The sequence below is a fragment of the Triturus cristatus genome, chromosome 5_1 (genome assembly GCF_964204655.1).
Source record: "Triturus cristatus chromosome 5_1, aTriCri1.1, whole genome shotgun sequence".
NCBI lineage: Eukaryota > Metazoa > Chordata > Amphibia > Caudata > Salamandridae > Triturus > Triturus cristatus.
This window is the reverse complement of record NC_140587.1, coordinates 368,197,137-368,218,058: the sequence shown is the minus strand read 5'-3', so window position 1 is coordinate 368,218,058 and position 20,922 is coordinate 368,197,137. Positions and strand designations below refer to the sequence as shown.

General features: G+C 45.2%; 1 protein-coding gene across 1 annotated transcript in view; it reads left to right on the top strand.

The window, feature by feature from the left end:
* Nucleotides 1-20,922, top strand: part of LOC146830898 (fibrocystin-L-like) — a 1,500,901-nt gene that overhangs the window by 592,621 nt on the left and 887,358 nt on the right. The window contains exons 23-25 of the mRNA XM_085605087.1: nucleotides 3,680-3,846; nucleotides 6,040-6,221; nucleotides 6,834-6,981. Coding sequence (XP_085461213.1) covers nucleotides 3,680-3,846; nucleotides 6,040-6,221; nucleotides 6,834-6,981 — 497 coding nt within the window. The remainder of the gene's footprint in view (nucleotides 1-3,679; nucleotides 3,847-6,039; nucleotides 6,222-6,833; nucleotides 6,982-20,922) is intronic.

The window sequence follows — 20,922 nt, the reverse complement described above, 5'->3', positions numbered from 1 at the left end:
ATTTGCATGAGCAGCTAACTGTCCCCGAGGGGTTAATAGCCCCTTGATGAGGTGTGAACCTGCTCCTAGAGCTGAGACAAAGGCTGTTGATGTGGTTAGGTGTTATGTTTCTCTGGCAGGAGGACCATCTGGGTTGTGCCAAAGAACTTAATTAACTTCAAAGAGGTACCCTGACACAGGCATATATCAACTGACACCTGGTCAGGGCTCTCCTTTGCCCACCTAGCTAGACAAGCACCAATTTCAGTGGGAGAGGAGCTGCCCTCAGAACTAGGTTAGAGTGACTACAGAGGAGAGATGCTTATTTCTACAGCTATAACTCTGGGGCAGGCACAGGAGCTCTGCACAGATGAGGAAGGTTCTTCCATTTTTGATTTATGCAGACCGGGGAACCTTGGGATTGTTTGCTGTACGGCACACAGGAGCTTCTGCAAACATGAGAATGGTTAACCCTGGGAACATTTTCCCTATTGGTTAGGGAGTCAGCAATCACTCCGGCCCACAGGCTAGTGCTAGGCATAAATGTGTCACCCCTGAATTTCTTGATAATAACATTGCTGGACCTGTGGAAGACAGAATAAGAACTGCACTGGCTTTTGAGGCCTGTGAGGAGACATGAGAGGCTGGGCCTGCTCACACCTGTAACCAGGACAAAGAAGTGCACTCCAAAGGTCAGTTGGCTGATCTCCTGTTCAGGGACATAGCAAGCTGCTAAAAGCCCTTTTGACTGAAGGACCCCTTGGCTGTGCCAAAGGGTACTCCTGCATCTTGAAAACCCTGGGGCTTAGAAACCTTTTGGCTCGAACGACCTACGGCAGTCCAGGACAAGCCAGCCAAGTCACTCTGATAAATTTGCATTACCAGCGAGCCAAAGGTTCAGGTTGTTCCGGCTCTGAAATTTTTTGCAGCTGCAAATATATTTAAGAAGAACATTGTGGATAGGGTATCCAGCCTCGTGAAACCCTGTTTGGCAACAGCTCACAGCCTTGCTCCGCTTGGGTAATCTGATCCCCAGAAAAGAGACTAAGTCCAAAGATAGTAATTCTTAACTGGGTGAAGGTGCCAAAAGTATCCGGCCCGGTAGGGACCGGCCTTGGGAGGGAATTTTGAATTTCTCCCACTCAGGGCTTTGCCACAAAAAGTCAATGGCTACTCCAGATCCTTGTCGATGTCAAACTGAAATTGTGAAGCTCTCTCATCCACAGCCTGCTGACTTGGCCTGCTGAGGATTTTTCACTTCCATTTCAGAGACTAAGGTCCTGATTTAATATTTAGTGGAAAACCCATTCCCGCTATATTGGTAGAGTAAATTACTCTGTTACCCTGCTGGAGGGGCTTCCCATAAAATTTTGAAGTGTCCACTGACCCTGCAGACTTTTTTAGCATTGATGGGCACTGTCGTCACAGCAGTTCCTGTAAATGCATTGGAAGTTTGATGAACAGCTCTGTCAACATGATGGAGTTATATGTCAAACTTGCAATTCTTTCTTATTTTGCAAAAAAAAATCCTAAAGCTGGATTTTATTTTTGAAAATAAAAAAACAATGCCTCACTTAACATGGGGGTTTCCTCTCAGGACGAGGGGGCCATTGAGCAGTTTTCAGAGCTCTCACAGCCAGGTGTGATGCCCTTGCATTGGCGGTCATTGAAAAACGGCTGTATGTCCACCCAGCCAAATTCGGTAGGTGGGCATAAAGCCAAACCTTTGATGTCTCTTACTCCGTCAGGCCATCAGAAGAATATGATCACAACGGAGACAGAGTTGTCTACACCATCATCAAACTATGGTCTGCCCAAACATAAATGAAACAATATTTTGACAGGGAAGGAACTCCATCCCCATTGCAGCAGAGTTCCCTCTACACCAAAATATACATTGGGCCCTAAGTCAGAAGGTAAAACTTCTGACTGAGTTGAACCTGCTTTCTGTATCTGGCTTCGGCTCCATCATGATTGGCCTTAAATTGTGCCAAGGTACTGGTCAAGTGCAACCAAGTAAGGGGGCTCAGGATTCTGCAGCACTCCAACATAACCAGGCTGGAATTCAGAAGGTGAATAAGCAATGAAGATGCCTTCAAATGTTGTGTTTATCTTGTAAAATCGATGTGCTCCAGAGACAAATGTGAAATATCAGGCCATGTTTTCTGACAAATTGCTCCTTATTCTTTCAATGTAGAGACTGGTGTGTACTTTTCTTTCCCTGACTGCAAATTAAGGGAATTTAGTAAACTAAACTGTGTGACAATCTTGCTGGCATATAGGGAGTATAAAAGGAAAGGTTCTAGGATATCCATCTTTTCCAACACACAAAACTTAAACACCTATAATGTACTGTACACATATTTCAAAATATATCACCAGTTTGGAAAGCACAGATGAAACATTGTTTGCAATTCTGAAGTAGGATGGAAACAAAGATTTTAATACAATAAAGACACTTTACTGATGATGCACAATTGATAAATATTCACCGAAACTCCACATATTATCTCTCATTAGTGTCCGATATAGTTTTAGCAGTAATACTGCATTTCTGTGCAAATCTAGTGGCCATTTCTGTGGAAAATGTGTTGTCCATTAATGACTGTGCATTCCCGCACCATGCTTTAATAATATGTTTGCGACAGTGGGCTCCAAAATGCACCAACGGCTAAATACCACAGCCATACCACTCTCCTGCTGAATAGCCGTGGCTCATTTGCCACACTTCTTTGTGTGATTTTTGGATTTCTCACAATACCTATTACTTCAGTGATGCAACATTGTATACAGTACTCCCACTCAGAAAATGCTTTTTGGCACTATTTTCATTTATAATTTAAAAAAATCATATTTCCAGTTACCCTTATTGGATTTTTGACTCTTTACTCTCTATTTTTATCAATTGCAAAGGGATTTTCATTGTGTTGTGTTTTTGACATTTTAACAGTTTTGATACTTCTAAATTATTTACACATTTTTCCATCTTAATCCTGTTTGCTCTGTCTAACACCAAGGGTTGAGTTGAGCTCAGGCTTAAAATACTGAAACCTTAGTGACATTATGACTTGTGGACTCCCATCCACTCCAACTAATAATACACTTTATAAATGGCTGGGCTGGTTGAAGTCACAAACATTCAGGGTGGTGGGGTCAATCATAGGAATAGTGGTGTCCATGAGAATGAGGGCACCCCCTGTACCCACTGGTTCCATGTGACATGTGAGAGGAACACTCGGTTATGGTAAAAGTCATACTTTAAACTGTGATATCTCAGACTCATTCATCAGTGTGAGATGCTTCAGCAGTAACAGACTCAAGAGGAAATATCTCAGTAGACAAAGTTATTCCCAAGGACCTAATTTGAAAGCTCGATGGTGTAGTGATACAGAGAACTACAAAGTCAGATGCAAGAGTAGACTCACCAATATGATCTTTTCTTTAATGGTCCCAGCAGGGGTAGGATTTCATTAGTGTCAAGCACTGAATGAAGGATTTTTTCTAGTGAGGCTGAATAGTCTGACTTATGTCTTTGGTAGCCAGATTATGCATAACCTGTTAAGTTCAGTGTATGGAAGAGCAGGTGAGAAAAAGACACGTGAATCAGGTGTCAGAACCTTTCTTTGTTTATTGAGCCTGTGACACTGAAATGTTTATAGGTATTTATTATGCACAACTCTTTTGTTCTCACTGTTTTCAGCTGGTCATACACATGCATAGATCTGCTGGACCTGATACAAACGCAGTACTTGGATGGAACCAACTATAATGTGTATCTAATTTATTTGGAACCAAGCGATGCTGCACACCCATTGTATGTGGATGTCGTGTACATTGGACAGACTGTTACCACAGATGACCAGAGTGGTGAGTTTCCTGCAAGTATTTCCTGAAATGCCGCTATTTCAGTGCCCCCACCCAACTCTAAATTCCATGGCAAATATAAATGCTTGGAACAGGGTTTTCCCCTTCATTTCTGTGAACCCTAGTGTTTTTCTCTGAGTGAATCAGTAGCCTCAACCCCCACTCCTTACAGCTGTAGGTAGCCAATGGAAAGCACTTGACTATGACACTTATGTTACTTTATTTTTAAGATTTGTTTTGTGTGGATACCTTCAACTATCTAATTAAAATAAAGCTCCACATCGGAAACATTGTAGAATGTGTCAAATTAAATTAACTGTCCCATTGGGTTGATGGGGCTAAATGGTAAACAAGATGTGTAACTGCAACATGTTATCCTTTAGAAGTAACTTTTTCTACTTATTGGTATGTGCATTACCAACAAAGGGGCATTTATAAATGGACAGATGTCCCGTCGTTCCACCACTTGGACAGAGTCAAATACTTCATACCTTTGGTGGAAAAACCACCCATAACATTTATAAATGACCACTAAGTAGGTGGTTATTTATAATGCATTGTTAGGAACAGCAGTCACGGGGGGTCCTGCCAATGCATTTCACTGTTCGATGCAGGGCTGCATTAGCATGACACAGCCTGCACCATGTATTTGGATTTTTGTTTTGAAAATAAAAAACTTAATGCTACCCTCACCATGGGAGATGGGTGTTATTACTACCATTATTATTATCATTATTATTACCATTTCACTACAGTAAAATGTGTCTACCTGTCCGCCAATTCTGATTGGGCAGGCGGATGTTTAGCCATTTCTCCAATGCCCCTTACTCCAGAGTAAAAAGAACAATTGATGGACAGAATACAGAACAATGTCATACATACGCACCCCGGTACAGAGATCTGGGCCTAAATCCATTGTTTTTTTGCTAGCCATGCCATTCCAGTTTGAACCCAGCCATATGCAAATCAATCTTGATCCTGTGCCCCATGGGAATAGTCCAGCCCGAACTGCCTGGCCAGGTCCTCCCTGAACTGGAAACAATCATCCTAGGAATGGTTTTGGGCTTTCAGCCCTCAACAGCCAGGATAGCCTGACTCCAGTGGCATGGAGAGCACGGGCCCCACGTCTGGGCATACCCATCCCGCTTAGGGTGACAAATGCAAAAAGAACAATTGATGGACAGAATACAGAACAATGTCGTAAATTCACCCCAGTACAGAGATCTGGGCCTAAATCCATCGTTTTTTTGCTCACCATGCCATTCCAGTTTGAACCCAGCCATATGCAAATTAGTCTTGACCCTGAGCCCCATGGGAACAGTCCACCCTGACTTGCCTGGACTGGAAACAAGCATCCTAGGACCGGTTTCGGGCTTTCAGCCCTCATCAGCCAGGAAAGCTTGACTCCAGTGGCATGGAGAGCACAGGACCCACGTCTGGGCATACCCGTCCCCCACCATTTGCATATGGCCAGGTCTAAACTGGGGTGGCATGGTGAGCAAAAGAATGATGGATTTAAACCAGATCTCTTGACTGGGGGAGAATGTTTTGATTTGTTCTGCATTCCGTCCATCAATTGTGTGTCTTTTGCTTTCTCGCCCTAAGTGCGCCGGGTATGCCCAGACGTGGGTCCCGGTCTCACTGTGCCACTGGATTCAAGCTATCCTGGCTGAGGAGGGGTGCTAGGATGCTTGTTTCCGGTCCAGGGAGGACCTGGCTTGGCAGTTCGGGCTGGACTGTTCCCATGAGGCACAGAGTCAAGACTGATTTGCATATGGCCAGGTCCAAACTGGGGTGGCATGGTGAGCAAAATAATTATGGATCTAACCCAGATCTTTTGACTGGGGGAGAATGTTTTGATTTGTTCTGCATTCCATCCATCAATTGTGTGTCTTTTTCTTACTCCAGAGTAGTCACCACCATAGCCAAACTTAAGGTCCTCCCACATGTAAATCAGGTGGTTGATCCATTATCTTTGTAGCATGTATACTCTGTCGCTGTCTGATAATTAAAGAAAGGCAAATTAGACTGAACGCAGAACCCATGTTATTTCTCATATACAACACGTTAATGATGTAAATATTTTAATTCCTTCGAGATCTCATGGCAAAAGTATTTGTATAGAGTGAAGATTATCAGATATATGTGTTCCTCAGTCCAGCTGTTTGACTCCCTCGTATATGTTTATAACTTTAGCAGTTAGACAGAGAAGACCTCCAGCATTGGCCAGCAGAGGAATAACAGTACAAATGATTAATGACATTCAAGTGGATGAGACCCAGCCTTCTTCGCCAGATGTAGACAAGCAGTATACTGTGACCATCTCATCACTTGGCTGTGTTTTTAACATCCCACTCTTGGCAGTTGCATTTGCTCAGGTTTGTATACGTTCACTATCCTGCTGCCTGGTACAGCGTCATTTGAGGTGGGATTCCTGGGAGGTGCTATAAAGCCTGCTCCATGTTTTGCCATTGCAGGTGTCCAATTCTCTTGTAGAATGTTTACAGCACATATGCATGTACCAACGTTAATCTAAAATTATATATTGTTGCTTGTGTCCACTGTGGCGACACGAAGGTGAAGCAAGAAGAGTACTTGGAAATTCATAACTAAAGCTGAAATAATTTACTGTGATCATGCTGGGTCAATGATTATTCCCATTTATAATACTGACACAAAGTAATTTCTTTTTCACAGCTATCACTTTTTTCAATCGATGTGAACCTGTTAAAAGAGCACAGTATTCCAGTGGTTACATCTCCATTCTCTATGACTCATGCAGTGTCCAATTAATGCACACTTAGATTAGATGTTTAGCTAAGTCAATGAGCAATGCTATGCTGTTTCAGACATAATGACCAATACAAAAAAAACACATTCCATCTGAACTGTGTAATGATGTTAGAGCGTTAAACCTTAGATAGTTCATAGTTTTAAAATAATGTATTTCTTAAAATTCATTTATTAATTAATACATTTTCGTTTTAAAGGAATATGCTGTTGACGGAGGCAACATTACAGAGTACAGAGGCTCTACATGGCCAGGCAATTCTATGATCAGTGTTAAAAGAATCCAGGCTGCATCTCCTCCTATCAATGGAACCTTTGACATTGAAGCCTATGGATCAACAATCAGGGGTAAAAACAAGCACATAAATCACTTCTCATTGCATACATTTAATCTATGTGCTTCATTGCGATAAAACTTCTTTTATGAATTTCAAAAGTAAAACCTATCGAAGGATGCCAGACTTGAAGTGCAGAAAATATAGAGTGGAATTAGTATCTATAGTTTTTTGTGAACAAAAAACATGTGATCTTGCAGAAGTAATACTTCGACTTTGTTAATTAATATTTTTGGTTGCTAATACTGAATGCTGCATATGTTACAGAAAAATAAGGAAAATTATGTATTCAATGATTGTGTGGTGGCGAAACTTGCAGTTCGCAAAATCTAAGACTTTTGCCTGCAAGAAAACAAGTCACAATGTGTGACTGCAAGAAAACACGTCACAATGTAATGTACCAAAAGGAAAGTGTAAGACATTGCAATTCAGGTGGAGGTGGGTGACAAGAAAGAGACATATTCCTCATTAAACATCACAATGCCATGTATCAATGCTTTGTGACTGCAACTGCTGTCCCAAAAAATTTATATTATCATTTCAAGGATGTGACATTGGCTTCACAAAGTGGAAGCCAGAGTCGAACTGGGAAAAAAGTAGACCTGGGTACCAAAAAGAAGTGCCTCCTCCCCCACCTCCAGTGAAAAATATAGCTAAAAAAGTAACCCTTGTTTGCAAATTGAGGATGTTTTTAATTTCTAAACATATGCATAATTGATATCCAAGGTGTGGAGGACTGTATGGATTTCAGCTTGCTGGTATGCAATGTTGGTTCAACTATCAATGAAATCAACCGAAAAACCTGCCAAGCTGAGCATAAAACAGGCCTAAGCAGCCAAAATACTGGCCCACATTCTGACCTGTCAGACTGGCCCTATAGGCCTATCCAACCCTGGTGGAAGCTGTCCTAGACAGCGTCCACTTTGTAAATGTGTGCTCTGGAATTGGTGTCAGGATACAGTGGTCCAATGAACAGCTCTATGGTCCCCCAATTCATTTACAGAATAGCTCTTTTACATCCCTCATCTCTGATGGACATGGGCTGCAACCAAAACAACATTTGGCATTTTTCAACTATGAATGCGTGGATTGAGGTCTCCCGTCCCATGCAGGACTCCATCCCTGCATCACGACAGATACCTGAGAGACACAATCTGTTTCCCGCCTCAATAATATAAATGAAGCAGTAAGATTGCAAACATTTGTAACCCTATTCTTGTATATGAGGGATTTGAATATCTCTCCCATCACAGAGGGACATAGTGGTGGCAGCACAGTGCACGCACTGGCCTATAGAATCATCTTCTTCTAATTCTAGTTCTCTAATACCAGTTCTAATCCTAGTTTTGTAACTTCTTTATAGAGTGCCTATAAGTTGATTCAATTGAGACAGAATCAGATCTCTGATAATTTCTACTCAATGGTTGGTTCAATGTAGAAGGAGGACCCTCTTAAGCATCATTAGTTGAATCTTTTATTTTTTGAAAGTATCAATTTGATGGGCTAACAAGCGATCAGAGTAAAAAAAGGCATCCACGGTCTTATGATACTTTTTGAAATGGTTTTGAGACTCTCCAATTTTTTTGGGGGAGAAGTAAGTATTATTTTGTCCCTAGCCACTGTGGGAGTAGAACCCCATACCCCAATATTCAAGACACCTCAAAATTCAGACAACCCAAATTTTACCTTAGGCGGTTCTGATGCTCTGTGTTGACCATGCACTAAAAAGCACCCACCCTAATATCAATTAAGCAGAGTAATAATTATAACTGGGACCCCTCAATAATGTAGTTCTAGCTTAGGAGAAAGGTTAGAGGGTTTTATTTCAAAATCAACCTGCTGTACTGAACAAATGCCATGACGACTCAAATGCCAAGTTATATGGAGCACACAGAATCAGAATTATTCTTCGTGCCGAATGAAGTGCAAAATCAGAAAGATCGACAGTATCCCTAGCCCAAAGATGTTCAGGAAACGCAAGAAAATCTCCCCCTCCCCACAAAACCAAGGGGTACTCATACATAATTCATGCATACCAAATTAGAGAAAACACAATCTCATGGTGGAATGATCACAAATTCTTCTTCAAATCAGAGATTTCTGTGTCCATAGCAGGTTCATAAGCACCAATACATTCTACAAAATATCCAATATATTCTGTTTTATTGCTATCCAGAGGTTTTCAAACTAATATGAAACACTACAACATGGAGTCTTTACCAAAGCAAATAATACATGGCCCAGCAATGGTACTACAGCGTAAGGACCTTGGGAAGTGTCACAGTTAGGAACATTAGAAAGTTAATTTACAATACATGCACACTGTAAATATTCTATGCTATCAACTTGTCTTTGCTCTGCGGAGCTTGTGGGGAGAGAAGATGAGCAGGGGACGAGATGGGAAGAAAAGAGAAGGAGTGATTGATAAATAGTATCAGAACAGCATCCATGTCATCCAGTATGGTGATTTTATGAAAACGTGTCACAGCTAAATTATATTAATAACTATACTTCTATGCATCATATTAAACTTATTTAAACTGTTATTCTAATTTAGCATTTGTGTATTGGATCCACTATAACAATCATTATTCATCATTATTATTTATCCGCAAAAATATTATTGCAGTAAAAAGCAACCACAATTCCCCCTCTGATTATTTTATATTCACTAAGTACATATTAATAAAATGTATTAATCTGGAAATCATTCAGTCAACATTGGTGTCACTTTCTGTTTCTTTATGCAATTCTCCTCTGCTATTTTCCTTTGATTGTAGACATGATCTTTAATTAATTCCATCTCCATTTCCATAGATCTCTTCCATTTCATCAATCTAGTATTACCTCTATTTCTATTTTTTTTTATCATACACTAGAAATAGAAATTAGAGAAAAGAAAAGAACAATTGCACAAGACAATGATTATTACAGGATTAGTGTAAGAGTATTCTCACCCAAATTGTTTATCTATTTAGTAGCCTTCCCAAAACTCTTTCCTAACTAACTAAACCCGACACTTACCGCTTTCTCATAAACCAGGCTCTTTAAAAGATTGACTAGCGTGAGAGAGAATAGTAATAATACCCCTACTATTATTAGGTATATAAGTACAACAACTTTTAGCTTTGATTACCTTGCTGACTCCCTTTTCCTTCACCAAGAGAATGTCTCATTCTAGGCAATTCTGTATAGCCGTAGCCCTAATAGCAATAATTTCTTCATTCACCTACCTCAAAACTCGAGCTGCATCTAATGCAAGCTTATCAACTGAAGCTCATAAACTTCTAGTTTTCACATCATTCATCACCACACTGTTGGACCTGGCCCCCTTCTGCAGGGTCACCCTTAAAAATGTTTGCTTTAAGCCCCCCACTTTTTAATCATGCACTTAAAATATTTTAGCAAAAGAAGTAGAACAATTGCACAAGCCATTATGATTATTACAGGGTTTGTCTCAGAGTATTCACACATAAATTGTTTATCTATTTAGAAACCTTCCTAAAACTCTTTCCTAACTAACTAAACCAGGCACCTACAGCTTTCTCATAAACCAGGCTCTTCAAAAGATTGACTAGTATGAGAGAGAATAGTAGTATAAGACCTAATACCCCTACTTGTATTAGGTATATAAGTACAACAACTTCTTTCACCAAGAGAATGACTCATTCTATGTGATACTGTATAGCCATAGCCCTAATAGCAATACTTTCTTCATTCCCCTACCTCAAAGCTCCAGCTGCATCAACTGTAAGCTTATCAACTAAAGCACATAGTTTTCACATCATTCACCACCATACTGTTGGACCTGGCCCTCTCTGCAGAGTCACCCTCAAAATGTTTGCTTTTAGCCCCCCACTCTTGTCCTGAATTTGTTTCTTTTGGCCTTAGGATTCTGTGCACTTTGCACAGTTAAAACATGCTAACATGCTTTTGCTCACTCTCTAAACATGGTTTTATAGGCTTACACCTGATTGGCATATGTAATTTACATATACATTCCTTGTGGAGTAGTATACCATATACTCATTGCTTGTTAGTTAAATGATTTTAGTGGTCCTGCTGCACATGTTGTGCCACCCACCTAAGTAGCACATGTCCCAGGCCTGCAAATGCATACTGAATGCAGTTTTAAACTGCCACTTTGACTTGGCAATATATACCCCTTGCCAAGCCTTAAATTGTCCTTTTGTTGCATATGTGTCACCCCTAAGGCAGTCCCTAATTAGCCTTAGATAGCCCCAGGGCGGGGTGCAGTGTGATTAAAAGGTTGGGCATATACACTTAATTTTTACATGTCCTGGTAATGAAAACCCCCCAAATGTATTTTTCCCTACTGTGAGGTCTACCCCTCCAACAGGACAACATTGGAGATTCCTTAATACATTCAATATGCTGTAATTTGTAATTGGGAGGAGAGAGCTTTATCATGTTTGGTATCTTTGGAATCAGAATGAAAAAACCTATTGAATGGTAGAGTCGGTGTTTTGATTAACATTTTTGACATTTTCCTGCCCTTTGGCCTTTTTTTGCCTGCAACCAGTCATGACAGGGTATAATTACCAATTAAACTTTGTTAATACCACCCAGACAAATACCTAATAGTGGAGGTAGCTGTACCTGAAAGGGCCAAATGTGCTGGGAGGATTGGGTGGCGGTTGAGCACAGCCCCACTTGCAAATAAAAATAGTTCTCTTACATCACACAAGAGAGACATCACCTCCACATTGTCACTGCAGCCAGCTTGGAGCGAGGGCAGGGGAGTCAGGACATTCCTTGCACTTCAAAGTCACTGTCTCGAAGCTTCTCCAACTTTTCAGAAGGAGGACACTAGGGTAAAAAATTAGGACCTATGAGACTAACTTTTCAGTTCACTCCTGGACCTGCGGAAGGACTCTCAGAGGACTGCCTGCTGCTGTGATCTGCTGTGCACTCTACAAGACTGCTTTGTTGTACCTGCAAGAGTAGCATCCCTGCACCTGCAAGCACAACTTTAAAACCTCAAAACCAAGCCCTGTTGTTGAGCCCTGCATCTTCATTTGAACCTAGAAGTACTAGCGTGGTCCCAAGGGATAGTTAGCTGGCCTCCTGTTCAGAGTCACAGGATCACAAAAGGCTCCCACCATCTAGAACCCACACCTGGACCCAGCCTGATCCACCAGTCCTGGATCCTTGGTTGTGGTGTTAATGGTGCCCAGATGGCCAAACCCCAAAACTAAAGACTGAGATAAAATTTGGCTAAAAGCTGCTCTGAGAACCAGAAAGAGACCGGTGGGACCAACCCAGCTCTCCTATCCGCCTAAGGTTTTTTGCCAGTTGGATTGACTCTGCGGCTTCTCCTGCTATGTTCTTCTATGCAGCAGCAAATCCTGGTCAATGGTCCTTTGCCAAAGAGGTATCAGGCCTCATAAAAACTGCCTTCGGCTACAGCCCTCAGATTCATGATAATTCCTCATGGCAGTTTTGACCCAAAGCTCCCAGACGACGACTCTCCCTTCTCGGACAACACCTGCAGCCTTGCCCCACAAACATTTACCTTCTCAAACTTTTTGTATAATTCCAAAGGTAAGCGATGACCGGGCCCATTCCACCACTTGCATCCAAACTGTGCTCCATCATGCCATCAGCAATATTTTTCAGCTTTGACCCACTCTTGCGTGACTAGATGTCTACGGTTGGCACTTTGATCTTAAGGCGCTAATCTTGACTAAAAACTTTAAAAATTCATAACTACGGTTCAACTGATTGGATTTTTGAAAATTTGGTGTCAGATAATTTATTAAAATGTACTTTTGTTTTTCTAAATTTCTTTTGTTGTGTTTTCACTTTATTACTGTTTGTGTGCTGCATAAATACACACACATCTCTTGAGGATTCATAGAAGCTAGTATGTCTAAAACTATCTTTCCAAAACTCAATTTCACTTATTTCAGTTCTGTTATATCCTCCATTTCATTTACATAATAAACCCTAGTAAACACTTATGCAAGATAGGAAGAGTCAACCCAATTCTTCGGTAAGTTAAAATATGCATTCTGTTTACAAACTTGATAAATTCACCTCAAAATTATTTGCTTCTCGCCTCACAAATAATGTCAATTCACCTCATAACGCCTTTCACACTCACTTCCTCCCACATTTTTGGCATTACCATTTTCCATAGACTTCTCCATACCATACATAACTCACCTATATGTTCGTTCTCCATCCTTAATTTAGGATCTATAGCTGATAATCTAAATTCTTCTTTCTCCTTTACTTGTTTCTCTAGAACTTTCCCTTCTATCCAAACCTTTTTACTTTTTTATCTCCTCTCTCATCTGATAGAGATATCTAGCCGCAGATTCCTTACCTTTGAATCTCCCAGGAATCAGACTGGATCCGGAAGATTTTCCTTAAAGCATTTCCTTTGTGCTCCAGTAGGTGTCGTCGGTTAGCTCCATGTAATGTAGTCGGCATTGTCTCTGCTGTTGTGATGTCTGCAACACCTATATAGGTGTAACTGCCGCACGCTGATGTCAGTTCTTTTCTTTCCGGGCCAGTTAGCGCAGATCTGTGAAGAGAGCTACCCTCTGTGAGTTTTTGGCAATTTGTTTCTATGTTTTGTCAAACATTTTTTGGCGTGTAGGAAATGTCGAAGAAGACTTCTGGATTCAAGGTGTGCGGTGCCTGTCATGGCACCATGTTGGTTATGGAGCCACACCTTGTTTGGCTTTGGTGCCTGGAGCGCGACCACGACTCGAAGTTGTCTCCGACTGCCGGGCCATTTCTCTGAAAACTTTGAGGGAGCGGTCCCTAAAGCTACTTGCAGCCCAGCACTTGGAACCGCATTGTTCTCAGTCCTGGTCAAGAAGACGGTCCAGGCACTGCTCCGGGATCCTAAGTCCTCGTCCTCCCAGATGAAATTGTAGGGTAGGTCAGGTTAGAGGCATAAGAAACACAAGAAGTCCAAAGCTGCTTCAACATCTCCCTGTTGGTCGGCTGATGCGACAGAGGACTCTTGACATTCTAGGCCTCATTCTGCTGAACCTGCGCCTGGGTCCCCTCTGCACTTCCCTGCAATTCCGGTATACAGAGCGACCCCTGCCCAGCTCAAAGAATACTCTGACACCATTTGCCTCATATTTGGCCAGCCTGACCCTACCAACACCCCTTCGGGCCCCGTAGGCTCAGAGGGGGCTCCATCGGGTTCCACACCAGCTGCTGCACCGCCAATGACCCCCATAGGTCCGGTAATAGAACCGGACCAACGCCGGTCATGCCACTGCAACCTTCCCCGGTGCCGGCCCCTGAGCCTAGAATCCTGGCACTGTCGGCATTGGGAGTCAGTCCCATTCTCATCCCCGACAACCCGTAGTCAGATCGCACCTACAGCCAGTGATTTCCAGCGTCAACAGAATCCTTTGGTCCCTTCCTCAGCCCTATTTTGGAAGGGCTAGAAATGAGGAAAAATGGGAGGGGTTGTTGGACCCTTTTCAAGACCAGCCAGAGCAATAATCGGACTGGTAGGAGGAATTGGGTGAGCACAGTGAACTGGACACCTCTCTAGGTTCTGATCTGCTTTCTACTCCTACCGTGGCTATGGAGGAGGAAGCTTCATATGCTATGATGGTGCGAAGGGCAGCTGAGGTGCTGGACCTTCAGATCGCTTCTGTGGCAGTCAAGGCGAACATCTGATAGAGGTCTTGCAGCCGGGTGTCTCCTCCTCAGAACTCCTCCGGCCTTTTAATGAGCCATTGACTGATGTTCTACTTGGAACCTGATCAAAGCCTATCATAGGGGCTCCTCTCAATATGACAATTGTCCACCACCATCGCCCCGGGCGACCCAAATTTCCTCACCAACCACCTACCCCTGTAGAGTTTGGTGGTCCAAGCCTCAACATCACAGGGCATGTTCCTTTCTGCACACCCTGACAAGGAAGCCAGGAGACTGGATTGTTGGGGTAAGAAAATGTTTTCTTCCACCAGCCTTTCATTTCAGTCAGTGAACACCTCATGCCTATTGGCCCATTACTCTCACTGTCTGTGGGAAAAGGTTGCACAGGTCCCAGTGGAGGCCCGGACTGTCCTCTCCCATGCAGTATCAGAAGGAATAAATGCATCAAAGTTTGCATTCATTGTGGGCTTGACACAACTGACTCACTGGGCAGAGCAATGTCATAGATGGTGGCCGTTCGACGGTATGCCTGGCTGAGAACTTCTGGCTTTTCTTGGGTTGTCCAGACTTCCTTCATGGATGCCCCTTAGATGACAGCTGTCTCTTCGGAGACAAAGCAGACATGGTTCTGGAGTGCTTTAAGAACTCATTGGATATGGCTAAGCCCCTGTGCCTCTCAAAGGCCACACTTCCCCATCTGCTTTTCAGCCCTTTCGTGGCTGTGGCAGGGGCACTCAGCTGAACCAGCCATACCTCAGCCATAAGGCCACTCAAGTTCATCATTTCTGCAATGCAGTGGGCACGGCGCATTTCGACTCCATGAGTCGGGCAGCCAGAGGTCGGGCTAATCCACCTGTAACCATACCCCCTCAACCTCCACACCCTCCTTGTCCAGCCCTTCAAAATCATGAGCAGCCAGTTGGTGGCAGGATTAGCTGCCAAAACATTACGTCAGACAGGTAGGTTCTTTAGATAGTCGGAAGGGGCTACTCCCTTCCCTTCAAGGCCACCCCTCCCTCCATGCCTCCAACTTACATTCGACTGACGGAGGATCACCTGACTTTGCTCTATGAGGAAGTCATGACTCTCTTGGCTAAGGGAGCCATATAGAGGTCTCTGGTACCAGAAGCAGGCTGTGGTTGTTATTCCTGCTACTTTCTGGTCTCAGAGAAGGAAAAGGGCCTGCGCCCTATCCTAGATCTGCAATCCCTCAACTACTTCCTCAAAAAGGAAAAGTTAAAAATGCTCACTCCGTCTTTCACCTCCAGACTACAGCGAACTTCCTGCACTCACTGGGGTTCACTATCAAGGTGCCGAACTCACAACTGACTTCTTCTCAGGAGCTGTCTTGGACTCAGTGTAGTTTCGGCCTATCCTTCCAAAGGGTGAGTCCACGATATTCTGGCTATGATAGCAATGTTTCAGCCTCTATCCTAGATTTCAGCAACTCTGAGGCTGCTGGGCCTCATGGCCTCCTGCTTGTAACCCAGGTCAGATGGCATATGTTGGCTCTGTATTGCGAGCTGAAGTTCATGTGGGCACAGATGACCTGCAGTGGTGGCTGACCAATTGCGATTGCCTCAGAGGCAGACCCCTCTCTCTTCCCCAACCAGATTACACAGTAATGACAGATGTGTCATTCCTGGGATGGGGCGGCCATCTGGGAGAGGTGAAGATCAAAGGACTCTGGTCTCCAGTGGAATCCGGCCTCCACATCAACTTGCAGGATCTCTGAGTGATTTTTTTGGTATTGAAAGCCTTCCTTCCTTCCATCAAGGAGAAGCCAGCGCAATTGTTCACGGACAACACCTCCGCCATGTGGTGCTGCAACAAACATGGTGAGATGGAGTCGTGGACCCTTTGTCAAGAGGCTCTGCAGGGTATATCCCTGGTGGTTCAAACCTTGACAGGTTCTCTGAAAGCCAAGGTGGATGAACTCAGCCATTGATGCCTAGCGGATCACGAATGGCATCTCCATTCGGAGTTGGCACAAGCTCTTTTAGCAGTGAGAAGAGACTTGGTTAGATCTGTTTGCTTCCTCAGCAAATATGCAATGTCAGCAGTTTTGCACCCTGGAGTTTCCAAGGATACTCTCGCACAGAGATGTTTTTCATCTCAAGTAAATCTCAGGCCTTCTGTATGCCTTTCTGCCCAACCACTCCTGCCCAGAGTGCTCAAGAAGTTCCGGAGCGACAGGGCGCAAGTCATTCTTGTTGCTCTGGACTGGGCATGAAGTGTATGGTATCCTGTGATTCTCCAATTGAGCATCGATCTTCCGATCAGGCTGCCCCTTCTGTTGCAGCAGCAAGAGAGAGTCCTCCACCCAAACCTGTCAACTCTATGCCTTCTTGCATGGAGATTGAGTGGCAACAGTTGATAACATTCAAACTTCCTCCCAAACTTTGCAATGTTATTTTGGTTGCCAGGCGACCCTCCACTAAGACCGTGTATGGCTGCTGGTGGAACAAATATGTGAAGCATTGTAATTTATTGATCCTCTTTCTGTTTCCCTCTCTCAAGTCTTACTTCCTATTTTGAACCTTGCCCAGGAGGGTTCTGCTCCAGGCACTCTTAAAAGATACCTTTCAGACTTGTCTGCCTTTTTGAGGCTGACAGACTAACCTTCTTCATTTCAATCCCCTAATGTGAATAGATTTCTTGGGGCTTGTACATATGTCTCCAACTGCCTCTTTCATCATGCCTCAGTAGGACTTTAATTTGGTTTGCTTACCTTTTTGTTTTTGTTTTAAATACTTTTTATTAGTTTCATTAACTAGACCTTAGTGCAATAGTGATAGCATATAATACAGATCATAAAATTATGTGCACTAGATATGCAATCATGTGCTTTAAAAATGAGATATATATAGATAATTATAATAAATAGATTAAAAGATAGATTGAAAAGGAGAAATACCCAGACTATAATCAATATATTAAAAGGGATAAACAATATATCTCATACGACATGGATCCACAATCATTCAACTATATTTAGACTACTGTAAATTTCATACATCTCCTAGGTCCACTAAAACTACTACAATAAAACTATGACATCAATCCTCCCACCCACAATTACTCCAACCAAGTAAAGCAGTTATAAATAAAGTGCCAACATATTCCACATGAACACCCAATACATCTGAATCAAAGTAGATTTCCCTTTTTCACGTGCAAGGACTCAGGGAGCTATTCAACTAATCTGTATCTGCTTCTGGGGCCAAAATACTATCCACAAGGTCTTCCCATGATTTAACAAATAACATTTTTCCCCGCCCTCCCTTTTATCTCACAAAACAACACAGCACTCTCCAAACTTTCCCGTTCAACCGTTTCCATATGTCATCTAGTAATTTGAGGACCATGTGCCGATTTCCAGTGCATAGTTAGTTCCCTATTTTGCCTAAATCAAACCTAAGTCAGTAAATCCAGTAGTAGTTTCATATTTTTGGGGTGAGGGTGTCCCCCTAGGAGGCAGACCAAGGGTATACAAGGGATATTCCCTTAAAGGTTATTCCATTAATATATTCTATTACTTTCTTCTAGAACCCTGCTAATGAATGGCAGGCCCATACCATGTAGAACATTTCCGCCCAAACTCCCCGCATTTAGGGTCTTTTGCAGCAGTATATTTAATTTACTTCTAAGTCTCCAGTAATGTGCACTACATTTGCCCAGGGCCTTTCAATTAAATGCTGCTAGCGGGCCTGCAGCATTGATTGTGCCACCCCCATAAGGAGCCCCTTAACCATGTGTTGGAAGGCGAACCCCGAGGAGTCGGTGAGACCACCAAGGGGGGGCCCTCGCACTGCACGAAGTAGCCGAGCGCTGCCGAGAAGTCTCCTGAGAGATCCTTCTCCTATCACGTACTAGCACAGTAACACCACCACACCGGACTCAAGGAGGTTGTCTCAAGACAAGCAATTCTTTATCATCAATAAAAGGTTACGAGTTCAATATTTACACGAAGGGATCGAGGGATCCACCAAAAGTCTCAATGTCTCTTTGGAAGGGTAGGGGTAGCGGGACAGTCTTTGGTAGGAATGTGGTACGAGGGTACCTGGGGCCCAGTTCTTATCCTCAAGCTGGAGGACCTCCGATCTCGGAGGGGTCGAGCCGCGACGGCGTCAGCAGGGCTCCGGCGTACAGTTCGTGGAGAGCCGCGATTCAATCAGCAGGGCTCTCAAGATGGTTTCTGCTCAGCTCGAGCCGCGACGTCGTCAGCAGGGCTCCGAGGGAGGTTTCAGCGAGGTTGGGCCGCGACGGCGTCAGCAGGGCTCCGATGTTCCAGGTGGTTCAGGAAAGGTTCACAAGAGGGAGCCGCGACGCAGTCAGCAGGGCTCGTGATGGTTCCGACAAGAGTTCTTCTCCGTAGGGTCAGCCGCGATTCGATCAGCAGGGCTCTGGACTCCGGGATACAACTGCCGAGCTGTGGTGGGGTCGCCCCAGATATAGGTCTGGAGCCCTTTGATGTCCGGACCCTTGCGCCCGAGGGGGCGGAGTGGCCGGGTGGAGGTGGCCAGACGCCCAGCAGGAGAGGCGCCAGGCCCAAGGGAGTTGCAGGGCGATCACACCTCGAGAGGGGAGGACAGTTGGGGGTCCCATCGATACTGTCCTCCGCCGGGGGCGATGAATGGTTCCTGCGGCACCCCCTGGCCAGTTCGTGGTGCCTCGATGTCGGGGCTTCGCTGGGGTCGAGGCCGGGTTGAGCGGGGTTCACGCCGGCTGGTGTACGGGGTGACGTAGATGCCAACAAGATGGCGGAGCCATGAGGAGCATGCGACCACGTGCAGCTCCGGGTGAAGGGCCTTGGTGCAGTTCAGACGGGTGGCCCGTGACGGCCGGGGCGGGGAACGGGCACAATCCAGGGGTTTAAGGACCACGCCACGAGGCCGGGTCCAACAGGCGTCCCCCCCAGCCGAAGGCATGGAGAGTCACCCATCTCCTTGGGGATTCTCCTCGTCAAGGCGGAAGAAGCGGGACAGGCCGTCGGCGTTGGCGTGGTCATTGCCGGGCCGGTGTTCGACGTCAAAGTCCATCCCTTGTAGCGAGATGGACCATCGCAGCAGTTTGGGGTTCTCGCCCCGCATTCGCATTAACCATTGCAAGGGCCGGTGGTCGGTCTGGACCCGGAAGTGGGCGCCAAAGAGGTAGGGCCGGAGCTTCTTGAGGGCCCACACCACAGCGAAGGCCTCGCGCTCAATAGTGCTCCAGCGTTGCTCCCGGGGCAGTAGTCGCCGGCTGATGAAGGCCACTGGTCGGTCGAGCCCCTTTTCGTCAGTTTGGGAGAGAACGGCCCCGATCCCATACTCGGAGGCGTCCGTCTGTACCACGAACTCCTTCTGGTAGTCCGGGGCCTGCAGCACCGGAGCAGTACACATGGCCGTTTTGAGGGTGTCGAAGGCTGTTTGGCAGCGGGGTGTCCAGTGTACCTTCTTGGGCTGCTTTTTGGACGTTAACTCTGTGAGGGGGCCGACAATGCTCCCATAGTCCCGGATAAACCGTCGGTAGTATCCGGTGAGGCCCAGGAAGGCCCGGACAGCGGTCTGGGTAGTGGGGGGTTCCCAGGTCTGGATGGCCTCTATCTTTGCTTGGAGGGGGGCCACCTGCCCGCTCCCCACTTGATGGCCCAGGTAGGTCACGGATCCGTGGCCGATTTGGCATTTGCTGGCCTTGATTGTGAGCCCGGCCCGCTGGAGGGCGGCCAGGACGGCCTTTAGGTGGAGGAGGTGCTCGGCCCAGTGGTTGCTGTACACGGCAATGTCATCTAAGTAGGCCGCGCTGAAGGCCTCAAGCCCGGCCAAAACTTTGTTCACCAGTCGCTGGAAGGTGGCCGGGGCGTTCTTCATTCCGAAGGGCATCACCCGAAAGTGGTAATGCCCATCCGGAGTCGAAAAGGCGGATCTTTCTTGGGCGCCGGGGGTGAGCTGGATTTGCCAGTACCCGGCGGTGAGGTCCAGCGTGCTCAGGTAGCGAGCGGCCCCTAGGCGGTCGATGAGTTCGTCGGCCCGGGGTATCGGGTGTGCGTCCGTCTTGGTTACTACATTCAGGGCTCGGTAGTCCACGCAGAATCGCAACTCCGGGGGGTGGCCGGGAGCTGCGGCCTTGGGCACCAGGACGACAGGGCTGGCCCACGGGCTGTCGGAAGGCTCGATGACCCCCAGGGCCAGCATCTTCGCTACTTCGGCCTGGATGCAGGCCCGCACTCGGTCAGGCACCCGGTAGGCTCTGTGTCGTATGGGGGGGTTCTCCCCGGTGTCGACGTCGTGGACGCACCAGTGGGTCACCCCCG